At 37.9% G+C, this 12,746-nt stretch overlaps 2 protein-coding genes across 3 annotated transcripts in view; one reads left to right on the plus strand and one right to left on the minus strand.

Moving 5' to 3' along the window:
• The window catches only part of LOC107738725 (sodium/potassium/calcium exchanger 1-like), a 13,432-nt gene extending 3,032 nt beyond the window's left edge, over positions 1-10,400 (minus strand). The window contains exons 1-9 of one of the 2 annotated variants that reach the window (XM_016550549.1): positions 10,253-10,400; positions 8,178-9,374; positions 6,135-6,197; positions 5,651-5,759; positions 3,168-3,251; positions 2,564-2,655; positions 1,381-1,644; positions 1,182-1,271; positions 906-1,072 (exon numbers count right to left, since the gene is read on the minus strand). In XM_016550549.1, the coding sequence (XP_016406035.1) occupies positions 906-1,072; positions 1,182-1,271; positions 1,381-1,644; positions 2,564-2,655; positions 3,168-3,251; positions 5,651-5,759; positions 6,135-6,197; positions 8,178-9,215 (1,907 nt within the window). In that variant the 5' untranslated portion in view covers positions 9,216-9,374; positions 10,253-10,400. The remainder of the gene's footprint in view (positions 1-905; positions 1,073-1,181; positions 1,272-1,380; positions 1,645-2,563; positions 2,656-3,167; positions 3,252-5,650; positions 5,760-6,134; positions 6,198-8,177; positions 9,375-10,252) is intronic. The other variant, XM_016550550.1, reaches the window with a different exon arrangement.
• Positions 10,401-10,828: 428 nt separating this feature from the next.
• The window catches only part of LOC107738762 (von Willebrand factor A domain-containing protein 9-like), a 12,421-nt gene continuing 10,503 nt past the window's right edge, over positions 10,829-12,746 (plus strand). Inside the window, exons 1-3 of the mRNA XM_016550607.1 lie at positions 10,829-10,903; positions 11,450-11,730; positions 11,817-11,924. Coding sequence (XP_016406093.1) covers positions 11,509-11,730; positions 11,817-11,924 — 330 coding nt within the window. The 5' untranslated portion in view covers positions 10,829-10,903; positions 11,450-11,508. The remainder of the gene's footprint in view (positions 10,904-11,449; positions 11,731-11,816; positions 11,925-12,746) is intronic.

Consider the following 12,746-nt stretch of genomic DNA (forward strand, 5'->3'; position numbering starts at 1 on the left):
AAGCCCCCCCCCCCTCACTTTGTGCGCCCTGGTGCTGACTGATAGAGGCATTTTAATTTTGACAGCCTAAACACAGACTTTAGTCACAATGACTGTAAACAATTAATTAACAAAATGTACTGTATCCTAACTGCATGAGCTTAATCAAACTTGTCATCATTATTTTTTACCAAAAAATAACTGGGGGACCCCCCTACGTCTATTTTTTTAAAATCTGTGCTTCTCATACATTCTGCACTGTCTATGGGTAGTGCAGCTTCACCATACAGATTTAATTACGTGCACAGCTAAATAAAACAGGCTGGGTGCTGATTAAAATTTCTGAAATAAATATTTTTGCGAAACGCGTTAGGTTGCACAGAAGAAAACCCGATCTAGGACCCACCCAGTACAGCAGCAGAGGACTATTGTTTTGTTGAACATACTGAGGATGATGTCACGGGCTCAGATTTAGACTAATCGTCAGAAAGGGGCAAGTCATGACCACCCACAAGGGAAAAACAAATTTTGAAGTCGTTTATCCGTTTTCTACCCGTGAACCAAAAAACCAAAACCGAGCCAAAATCTTGTTTTTTCATTTTTTTGAGCAAATGAAAAAAACGAAAAAACTACAGTTTTCTTGTTTCTGCTTATTTCATTTCAAATTTAAAAACAAACTATCAAAACGTACACGGACTGAGACTCTTGTCGCCACCTACTGGTGAAACTATGTAATCTGCAGAAAAATGGTGAAAAATCCCTACCACTACACAAACTGAAATTCCATCTAAAACATCAAACGCAAACCTGTGGTGTGAACACAAAGAGCCAGTGTTCAGCCAATCACATTTGACAAAAACTGTGCCTATCATTTCCAGCTATCAAGCACCTGATTTATAGAATATATAAAGTTTCCATTGTCTTACCCCATGGTGATGTCAAATATGTTGCTGCCTACAGAGCTCGAGACAGCCATGTCTCCCAAGCCTTTTCGAGCCACAATCACGCTGGTGATGAGATCAGGAATGGATGTTCCTGCAGCCAGAATGGTAAGACCCATGATTTCCTCAGAGATGCCAATGGTCTCACCCACCTAGGAGAGAAAATCTTGATGAATGGTTGCTTGTTTTGATATTTTATTTTCTAATGCAATGACATTTAAGTGTGGCTTAAGTGCCACAAATATTGGTTTCTACACTGACCTGATGTGCCCACCACACCATAAGATAGGAAAATATAGCAATCCATACTATTGAGCCAAGGAAAGTGATGACAAAGAACTTCTTGGATGCCTGTAAGCACAATATACAGTAATGTACATGTCAGTTCTATCAAATTGTGTAGAAGTGAAATACATATATATAAAACAATGCTAATGTGATGTTTTGTTTTGTTTCTCACAGGGTTTCTGACGTCTGGAACTGTCAGCCAAAGTGGAAAGACAATGGGCAACAGAAACAAATATGTGGCCTGTTTACGTCTGGTGTCTGGCCACTCTAAGGACAGAGGTTCATCATTTTCTCCTTCCTCCCCAGCCTCATCCTCATTTTCATCATCATCATCACTGTCTTCATCGCTGTCTTCATCACTGTCATCTTCATCATCCCCTGAATCATCTGAACCTCCTGGCTTCTCTGAACCTCCTCCTGCTGCAGTGTCTCCTTCCTTAAGACAAAGTAAGAAAGAGACTGGTGAAAACATAATACCCACACAGAAAAAAAAAAACAATTAGGAGAACTAACTTAAAGCAACAGTTCACCCAAAAGTGAAAGTTTTATCATCATTTACTCACATTCAGTTTGTCCCAAACCAATATGAATTTCTTTATTCTTTGGAACACAGACGGCTTGCTCGTTTTCCATGCAGTTATAATAATAAATAGAGAGGGCTTCAAAAAGTATGCAAAAGCACAATAAAAGTATAATAAAAGCAGCTGTAGCATCACTGAATTCATTCACAGATAATCTTTGTCTCCACCGAGATGTTAACCTGAAAACTGCTATGATTGAGGCAGTGATCTGAACTTAAGAAGTTGATCAGTCCGAACTGTGAATTAATCATTCAAACCAGTTTTGTAACCTGAATGAACTAGTTGATTTGAAAGATCTGACTTAAAGGGGTCATATGATGCGATTTCATTTTTTCCTTTCTCTTTGGAGTGTTACAAGCTCTTGGTGCATAAAGAAGATCTGTAAAGTTGTAAAGACTAAAGTCTCAAATCCATTAGGTCATGAAACAGACATAGTTAATGCATCATGAAAAATAACACCTTAAATTTATGGTGCTTGTCTGTCCTTTTTTTAAGCTTGAAACCTCCAGCTTTCCTTTACTGTTATGAACGTTCTTCAAACATTTGCTTTGAGTTCCATAAAAGAAAGGATGTCATGACGTGAGGGTGATTAAATGACTTTTCATTCCTGGGTGTATTATTTCTTAAATATGAATCACATACTATGTTTGATAGCTCATCTCTGTCAGCTTTGCAACAAGGTAAAGAATTGATGAGCTCATTAAAAGCACACAAGTGTCTCAGATCTCCTCCTCCTTCTTCTTCCCAACTTTTTTCGAGATGCAATAGGCCCACCTTTTGTGCCTCAGGCTTTTGACTAGCGTCTTCTTCCTTGGCTCCTGGAGCTGCGTCTTTAGAATCCTTGGACTGTTCCGTCTGATCGTCACCTTATTTAAACCACAATAATAAAATATCAGTCAAGCTTGCAATTACTTCCTAAATGTTGCAATACTACAAGATCCTCTCAGATGTGGAGTGAAGATTTCTTCAGCAGGAGTGAGTAATGTTGCTATGTCGCTTGGCGACAATTTCAAACACAGCAGTTGCGGCACAAGATAATCCGCACTGATTCCAAGCCACTCATGCTTAATTCATGAGATGGAGCTTGGTCATTATGTCAGGTAATGTGTAAAGCAGCTCTCAAGTAGAAACAAAAGGTGGAAATACGGAATGCGGGATGCTGTGTAGAGGGCAAAACGGGCAAAACTCCTGGCAGCTTGCCCTCGCTTTGTACCTTTCATTCAGCACACAGCTGGTGCGTTACTGCTTGTGGAAATGCAACATTAATAACCATTTTGAATATGCAACAGAGCTCATCTGTGAGGTAGGACAATATACCGACCCGTCTACAAAGCTCTGTGCAATCATAATAGAACAGACTAAGATTATAAAATCTCACCTTCACCAGATTTTTCCTTCTTTTTGTTCTCTACTTTCCCCCGGGCCATGTCGTTCAAAATCTGAGCCTTGTCTTTAAATTTCACTGCAAACCAGGAAAGGAAGAATATAGCTTGAATGTAGACTTTGACTGACACTGTCAGGGTCAACAATGGCAGTACCACAAATGACAGAAGCCCTCATTTCACAGACGTAAAACAAAATTTCCTCACATCTCACAGGCTACTACAAGACGGCGTCACATCACAAGAATAACATCACAAACACTAAGCCCCTTACCTTTACATTCCAAAGAGCTTCTAGCCTTTGCATCTCCATTAAACACTGACTCTAATGAGTAAAATAGATTCATATACAACAAATACCATGGTGAGTGTCACAAATACAACTCATAATGCCCTCTAAACTACTCATTACTGCACTGACTTGGAGTTAAAAAAAATTGATTTGTTTAAAAAAATGTTTGGACAGGTCAAGGTATAAATGCATAAGGGTGAATCTCATGTGCAGAAATGCTTGGGGTATCAAGCCTGATTTCTTAGATTATGACATTATTTCAAAAAGCTTTTCTATCAAAAACCTAAAAAATCCTAATTGTTCCAAACTTTTGAAAGTTGACTCAAACTTTAGCTTTATATCATATTATATTTTGCATTAAGTAATTCAATTTGGGAGGTGGGGTTTTTAATTGTAAAGGAAATAATGAAAACAAAAATGGATCTAATGGATCTAATCAATAGGCTTCATTTCTTTCAAAAATATTTTCTATTAATTTTGGGGTGAAATATGACTAAGACATTTCTTTGAGAGATTCAAAAGACTGATAAGCAGAGTATACAGAGCATTTTAAGGCAATACAATTGAGGTCCTAAAGTTGTTAAGTGCTTGTCAGTGATTTATCAGCCAAAATGTAGATATGTTCAAATGAATCTTTACATTTATCTCATTGACTAAGGCTTGCAAATGAGAAGGGACCCCATCACCATAACAGGATTGAGCTGCTGGAGCCTGGCTCTCATCCAGCCTTTATGAGCTCAATCAAAAGCAGCTTAATGATGGAGCAGCACAGTGCTGGGAGGTTTTTGTGAGGACCCTGAGAGCGCAGGTGCTGCACAGCCTCCTGAGGACAGGCTGAAGGTCAAGGGGACCAACCCAAACCACTGACCACAGACCTCCAGAGCACCAGGGCTTCTGCTTTACACGTATTCATGCCAGCCATCAAGGAGCCATGCAAGGTAATCGTACGATATCATATCTTCAGTGCACATAGTATTTATGTAATTAGATTCAAGCTTATGATGATGTTTCTGTAGCTTATAATAGGAACCGACATTTCTGATGACATTTTTGTGATGCTAAAATAACAGTGTTTCTGCACATAATACCATCTTGTTTGAGAGCCCATGTGCAATGAGGTAATAATATAGTGTATGTTTAAATGGTGACATACACACGGATGTGACTTGACAAAATGTCATAGAGCCACTGTGGTGGGCCTTCTCTCACTACTATGAATCACTCTCCACTCCATAGACTGAGAAAGAGCTATTTATCTTCTTAGTATCAATCTGGACTTAGTGCTGTCATCATATGGAACACGCTTTAGAGCCACTGCGGTGGGCCTTCTCTCACTACTATGAATCACTCTCCACTCCATAGACTAAGAAAGAGCTATTTATCTTCTTAGTATCAATCTGGATTTAGTGCTGTCATCATATGGAACACGCTTTGCTAATCCATTTGTACTGGGAGAAGGACAAAGAGACTCTCCTGCTCTCCACTTCTGAACGTCTTACAGCGCTTGCCTGAGGGAATACAGGCCTATTGTATGATTGGTATTTTGATCTTTATACAATATTGATATACAAAAACAGTTCAGAAGGTGTAACCATAAAACATCTAAAGCAAAAATTGCATCTACCCTATACCTCTAGTAAACCAGTAGTTTAAATCAGCCACTTTGTATAAACAAAAGTCAGTAAACATCATAAAATGGCAGAATTTGAGTCTTCAAATAATAAAAAAGCACTACATACTTAGCATATACCTTTTATGCTTATTTAATATTAAGATTTACTAATAAACTAATTCATTAACCTTGTTATACAGCTTTCACAAACATATCTGAAAGTGATTATTCACCCAAAAATGTCAATTTTGACATCATCTCGCCATCTTTTCATTCCAAAACTGACTTTCTTTCTTCTTTGGAACATAGGAGATAAAATACTTTTTTTATGGCCATACAATGGATGCATGTTGTTTGGTTCCCAACGTTCTTCAAAATATCTTCTTTTGTGTCCCACAGAAGAACGAAAGTCATACAGGTTTGGAACGACATGAGGGTGAGTAAATGATGACAGAATTGTCATTTCTTGGTGGACTATCCCTTTAAACCACCAGAATTGAAATTTGTAACGGCTTCGTGCAATGTTTCCTTAATGAGTTATCATTATGAGGGTTCAGGCACTGAAGGGCTCTTACCCTCTCCAAGAGGATCCAGTGTGTGAATCATCAGCTGAAAGATGGTGTTCCTCATAGTGCTGTTGTGCAGAGAGGCAGAACTGCCCCCGCGCTGCAGTGTGGGCTTCAACTACACAAGAGAGGATAAATATTCTGACAAATGCTCACACTAAATAATCATGTCGAAAGAATTCATATCTGAACCTGCAAATTATGTGGACTTTATGGAGAATAAATGTCATATATATGTTGTTTATTTCATATGTTAATTCAATTAATAATCCCATATTCATATGACAGGAATATTCTATATTCAATTGAACATTGCTCTGTCCAAGTCGACACATCAACATTGGCTCAACCAGTTATGTGATCTCTTTGGAAACAGTCATTGTTTTGTGACTATAGTAATGCATAGATTACACCCTTTTCCTTTAAGAGTTACCAGAGATCACATATTTTGAATTATTAGTATTTGTTCATATATTTCCATATTTTTGATTACCTTTAATCTATTCTTGTCTTCTGGTTCAGGCGGCCTGTTCTCTTCACCTGAGGTCCCATTGTCCTGTGTGCAATAACAGTTTGAAACATTACAGAGGATGCAAGGCACTGATTTGACCTTTGACCTTCACCTCTCATTCTACTGTTGAATGAGAATAAAGGTGACAACTGTTACAAACTTGACAAAGGATTCATCCACGTACCCTCATAGACTGAAAGGAGTGTATTTAAAATGTATGTATTTACTTGAAATTACAATCTTTTTTTTTTTATTCTAAATGGAAGAAAACCTGTCACATAAGATTATGTAACAAAACATACCAGTATTATTTTAGCATTATTTATATACTATTATAGTATTTATTAATATTTTGAATTAACTTTTTATATTTCCAGTCCTCATTTTCATTTTACTTTAGGTTTTAGTGATTTTGTTATGTCTTTTGTCACTTTTCTTAATATTTCTAATTAGCCTTAATTTATTATTGTTTCAGTTTTAGTTATTTTAGTACTTCGACACTTATTTTATTTCAATTACTTGCCAAGGCAACATTTCTCATTTCTCTTTATGTTTTTTAAGTTTAAGTTTTCCATCTAATATTTACGTTTTATTTTGTTTCTGCTTTATTTCAATTAACGGAAATTATTTTTATAGCTTTAGTTTTAGTTAACATTTACAACACTGTAACATACATAAGCACCCAAATATATACAATTCTGTATTTTATTGTTACTGTTGTATTTGTTATCTGTGATCAGTTCAATCCAGTGGGTTTAGTTTGACAGAGATCTAGGTCCTCTGGGTCTAGTAAACCTTCTTACACTATATAAGCTTCAATCACACTTAGCAGATTTAAACACTCTATATGCTACACAGTTTGTAAATCACAGCAGACCCTCAAAGGATTAAGTGAACGTCTTTAGATCAGAGTGTCATTGTTTTACCAGTCCAGAGGGTCTCTGCCAGATATTAGATTAAATTATTATAATTTTGATCATATAGATGATTAATAATATGCTGTCCATTTATTAACAGACCTTTTTCCAGTATGAGACATATTTACTATAATCAATAGACTGTCACTGCAGTTTAAAGTCTCCCTCTCAGGTAGAGTGTGAACACAGAGATGTTATGACAGATTATCAAGTGTTGATCTCTCTAAACCCCTCTCTCACCACAGCGTCTAAGCTGAGGGATGTTCAGGATGAAGAAAGGAACTTGTGAAAATGACCACACAGTTTTATTATGTGACGGGATAGTGTCACTAATACAGATGGGGCTGTCACAGTGAGCCAAATGCACCTGCTCCAAATACCTCGCTTGCTACAAGACAACTAATTAACAATGTCTGGCCCCAGCAGACACAAGAGATCCTTTTCATTTCTGTTTATCAAAGGAAAACGCAACCCATGCGTATCTGCTCAATGAATAAACATAAGTGACTCACATTCACATTCACCTGAGTGGGATGCTATTATAGCTCTGCTATCACAGATCTGAGCAGATATTATAGCAGAATAAATGTTCCTCATCGCTAGAAGGCTTACCACTGCAGAAACTGTCAACACTATCCAAAACCAACAAATTGCTAATTGCTATCATGCAATCCATGTTCTTGAAATTGTGCATCATAGCACTAATAATGCACAAGGTTGTGGGTTCGAATCCCTGTACTAATCAAATGTATTTATTAAATACACAATTGGTCACTTTGAATAAAAGTATATGTTTAGTGAATAAATGTAAATAATATGATGCTATTTTTTGTACAATTTATTAATACAATTAATACACCTATTTATAAATACACTTGAATACACCTCTTCTATGATGAATATATTTTTAATTTGTGTATTAAGAATAATTTTGAGTCAATTTCAGTCTAATACAACTGTATAACGGCATAAACTTTTATTATTTATTCATTTAAAAAATCAGATAATTTGGCCCTTTTATAACAAGTTTAGTTTAGGTCATGAAATGCGATGTGATTCACCAAAAAACTCCTATGTGAATATTAAAGGCAAAAATAATGAGGCGTACCTTCTCAGGCTCTTCGACCTCGATAACTTTGACTATGTTCTTGTGTTTCCTGAGTTGAGACTTAAAGGCTTGCTCTATCTGAACATTGTACTTCATGAAGACAACATAGGTAGCATAACCGCACACCAGCATCATACTCTCCCACCACATAATGGTATTGTCCAAGAAGAAGATGATGAGCATGATGAGATCGATGATATAGAACGACACATCCCGAAAAAGAGGCCACCAGGTGAGGTGAAGCATCTCCCGGGAAAACAGCGCACACATTCCAATCACAAATAGGATGTTGAAGACAGCCGAGCCAACGATGGTTCCAATGCCCACATTGCTATGAGAAATGAAGACTCCAATCAAGGAAGTGAAGAGTTCGGGAGCAGACCCTCCAGCGGCCATGAACGTCGCCCCGGCCACATCATCTGAGATCTCCAGTTTGTCTGTTATAACCCCCAACGTAGGAACGAAAAACTCATCGCAGACGATGGCCAAAGAAGCAAACATGTATACCATTCCAAAGATGTGAAGAACGACCCAGCCATTGCGTCGATCCTCAATGGAGAAGATGTCCTCCGGGTACTCGCCCTTCATGTGTGGTGCCCCTCCAGGTCTGGACGCTGTAGTGTTGGGCACTACAATGGTTGTATCGGTTGCTGGTGTAGGAACTGGGGTGGGTTTTGGAAGGTCTGGATCCACATAGATGCAATGGATGATTGTCCTGTTTGTGGTTGTTGTAGGTGTCTCTGTTCTAGATATTGTTGGGATGGGTACATCTGTAGCTGGTTCTGACGACTGGACCCCACCTGTGTGGTTGGAGCTCTTTGGCTCAGCAGTGGTCAAATTAGTCAAAAGCACTGTTATCTCTGACCCTCCAGAGCCAAGTTCAGAGCCATCCTCAGGTTCTCCTGCTGTCTGGGGCTCAGACCAGGGTTCTGGTAGTCTGGCTCTGATAGTGAGTTGATATAAAGAGCAAAGGAAAACCCCAGACAGAAGAAATATAATCCGGCTAAGGTGAAGTCTCTTTCTTCGAGGAAGGAACATTTTCTAGTATGCTTCCTAAAGGGCACCAAGTTGTTTTTTTAGGCCAATGACACCCAGAACATCCCGAACTTTCCCCCCAAAAAATGCAGGGGTATGCAGCACTCACTTTCAGACTGTTTCATCTCATTTTCTCTGTGGTACGGGTTTCCTCTCACAGACCTTACAGTGGATAAAAGGAGGAATACTGAGTGCAACAGTTGTATAGGAAACACTGAATGCAGGATCAGCAGATTACAGTGGCCATTACACTCCTAAAATTGTTCATCTAACCAACACACTGCATTGGATTAAATTAAAACAAAAATGAAATAATATTTAAACAACTCTAGCTTAAGATTAATTGCATTGTTAGAAGCATGTGAACTGATTAAAATGTGGATCCAACTTATTACGATGGTCAGAAATAAAGAAAAACCTGAGCTTGGGGCAAAATGCCACTTAAAGTAATGAAATGCGCCTAATCATCAGTTATTCAACTTTTTATACATTTCATTCACATCTATCTATCCATCTGTCTATATGTCTGTCTATCTATCTATCTATCTATCTATCTCTAATTCACATAAATTAATAGCACACCATGTGTTATATAGCCTAGGAAAAACGCCATAATAAAAAATAAAGGTGCCCCTGTTTCAAGAGATATTGTCCCTTAATAAAAATAAAAACTTTTGACACTGCTTCTGAATGAATAAATGATTAAGAAAAGCATTTCTTGAAGCATTTCTATCATTTAAGTCTATACGAAAATAGCATGGAAAATATCCGTCTCATTTCTATTAAAGTTTTTTGTCAAGCCTATACATATATTACTAATAACATTGTGTCATTATAAGAAGCTCCACAAAAACAATGAAAATTACGTATTTTGTAACACAGTGGCATAACCAATAAAATGTAAAGTGTGACCAACTGTTTGGTGGCGGCAGGTATTTCTATATCGGCCATAAATAAACCATATTAACAAAGAAATGTATATTAAAACTTGCTTTGCTCTCATGCAAGAAATAATTCACAACACGCCAAATAAAACCTACCGGTTGAAAGACGACGCTCGCGGCGGTGCGTGGAGCGCTGCTGTCTCACAGCTGGGCTGCAGGGAAAGGCACGGATGCTGGGAGCGCTGCTTAGGTCAAGCAGGACGCACCGCAGGACAGCTCTTCAGCGTGGATCAGCACAATACCTAATGCCTGAAGTCTTTTAAGAGGATTAGATGTACTTTCTCCTCACACTCTCATTACGTCTTGAACCATTTATCCCAATTATTTTACTCTTATACGTTTCATAAAGAATTATAGAAAGTGAATACACGCGTAAACTTGCTAATTAAAAATATAATCTGAAATCTTAAATCAACTTTTGGATAATAGTTTATTATTATTACATAATTATGGTTATGTATTATGGATTACAGATTAATATTAAATTGGTCCACAATGAGATTTTTAACTGATTCTAACAGGTTTTGTCCACAGCATTATCCTAGATATGTACGTTTGTGTATTGGCTATCTCTTGTATTTTTTCCCGTTTATTTTATTAGATAATTTATATTAAGATACAACTTTTAAAATATAATTTTCTCTAGCTCGTTCTCGACTAGGAACTAGTTAGCAGGTTCCTTTTGTTTCCAAACGGTCCGGTTATCACGGTGCACACTTGGTTAAGAAGAAGGGATTTCAGCGATGGGTAAAATTGTTACATTTTGTTGAAATATTCAAAAGTTGGTTTGCATATCTAACTTACGAGTTGTATTCGAAAATATCTACTGAATTTAAAACGTTTATAATCATTCTGAGTCAAATTTACAGTGCGAACGTTTGGCAGGACACTGACATAGCAACATTCATATTTACTTTGGTTGTTCTGTAACATGAAAAATAAATGAAAAAACTGTGAACGTACGTCTAAGAAACTCCAGTTTTAAACAGCCTAAGATTTGATGGTCTCCCAGCCTGGTCAAGCAGCTCTGGTTTTAGAGGGGTTTTGGATTCTGTAAACTGGTCAGAATGGGAGACCAGCTGGCCAGGAATAGTTAGGCAAGTTTAAACCAGCAAAGACGAGCAAACAATCTTAGGCTGGTTTACTTTATTTATTTTTTCTTCAGCAGAGTGCAATAATAACAAAACCAGGGAAAATATTGTATATGTGCGTTTTCAATTAACCAAACGTGCTTGTGATGTCCACTGCAGAAGCCTCTTTGCTCACACCGTCATATGCTCCTGTTTTACACAGATATCTCAAGCTTTCATTCATAACTGTTCTTCAAAGTGTAAAGAGAAGAGCTTGCTACCATGCCCACTGTGGTTCTTATGGACTCGTCGCTGTCCATGACACGACCCGTGTCAGTGGAAGGCAGTGAAGAGTTTCAGAGAAAGAACCTGGCAGTTCATGGACTGACCATGCTGTTTGAACACATGGCCACGAACTACAGACTGGAGTTCACTTCACTTGTCACCTTCTCCTCCCTCTGGGAGCTTATGGTGCCCTTTACCAGAGACTACAATACTCTGCAGGTAAAAACAGACCAGTTGTCATGCTGTCTACATAAAATATAAGTTGTCTGGTCTCTTATTGTTATCTCTCATCCAATGTTTTGCAGGAAGCCTTGAATAACCTTGAAGACTATGATAAAACCTGCCTAGAGGCTGCATTGCAAGGTGTTAGTAATATAGTACAGCAGGAATGGGGAACCTCTTGCCCATGCCAGGTAAAAAAAACAAAACATTGAAAATACAATATATTATGGAAAATGCAATATTGTGAAGCATGCAAATACAGTACACTCAGGGGCGCATTAATGCACCGGCTTTAACGGGCTGAAGCCCAGGGGGATACACTGGGAAGGGGGCCCACTGGCTGCAAGGAAATTATATTTTTTCGAATAATTATTTGAATATATGGGAATTTGCAGCAGTGACAACAGCGTTTTGTAAACAAACTCACACACTTATTTTCAGCGATGCCCTGTTTGTAGTTTATAGTGAATGGTTCAGTTTAAGTTTCCCTCACGCAGTTTGTATAGTTGGTATGTTCCATGTATTCCACCGATATACTAGCGGAATACACAATGCATGCGCTAGTAAAGCCCAGCACGAGAGTGTCTTTATGTTAACGTGCAGATCAACAAGAAACACAACACTGCTGTGTGAAAGGAGCTGGACCGGACAACTTTCTGTAATGTCATACAGTGCGAGTTCAGACTTGCGTGAATGAAATCTGTGTGTCAGCTGAAGGTTTTAGATTCAGTCACTGTGTTCCAACATGCTGCTTCAGAGTCTCAATCTCAAATCTGGGGATGGAAGAATAGGAATCATCCTATTGTTTAAATGAGATCATTAAACTTTGAACGGCTATGATTGAATTAATTAAGCGCAAGCACGGCACGTTTCAAAATAAAAACGCAGTTGGCAATCACCAAATAGCTCACATTTATGCCAACTTGCCAAGTGTTGTTTTGATCTACTGATGATGAATAATGAATATTTTGTGTAATTTATGGTGTTTAAATCATACCTGTAAACTCACATTT

The sequence above is a fragment of the Sinocyclocheilus rhinocerous genome, unplaced genomic scaffold (genome assembly GCF_001515625.1).
Source record: "Sinocyclocheilus rhinocerous isolate Xijiao unplaced genomic scaffold, SAMN03320098_v1.1 scaffold1938, whole genome shotgun sequence".
In the NCBI taxonomy this organism is placed as follows: Eukaryota; Metazoa; Chordata; class Actinopteri; order Cypriniformes; family Cyprinidae; genus Sinocyclocheilus; species Sinocyclocheilus rhinocerous.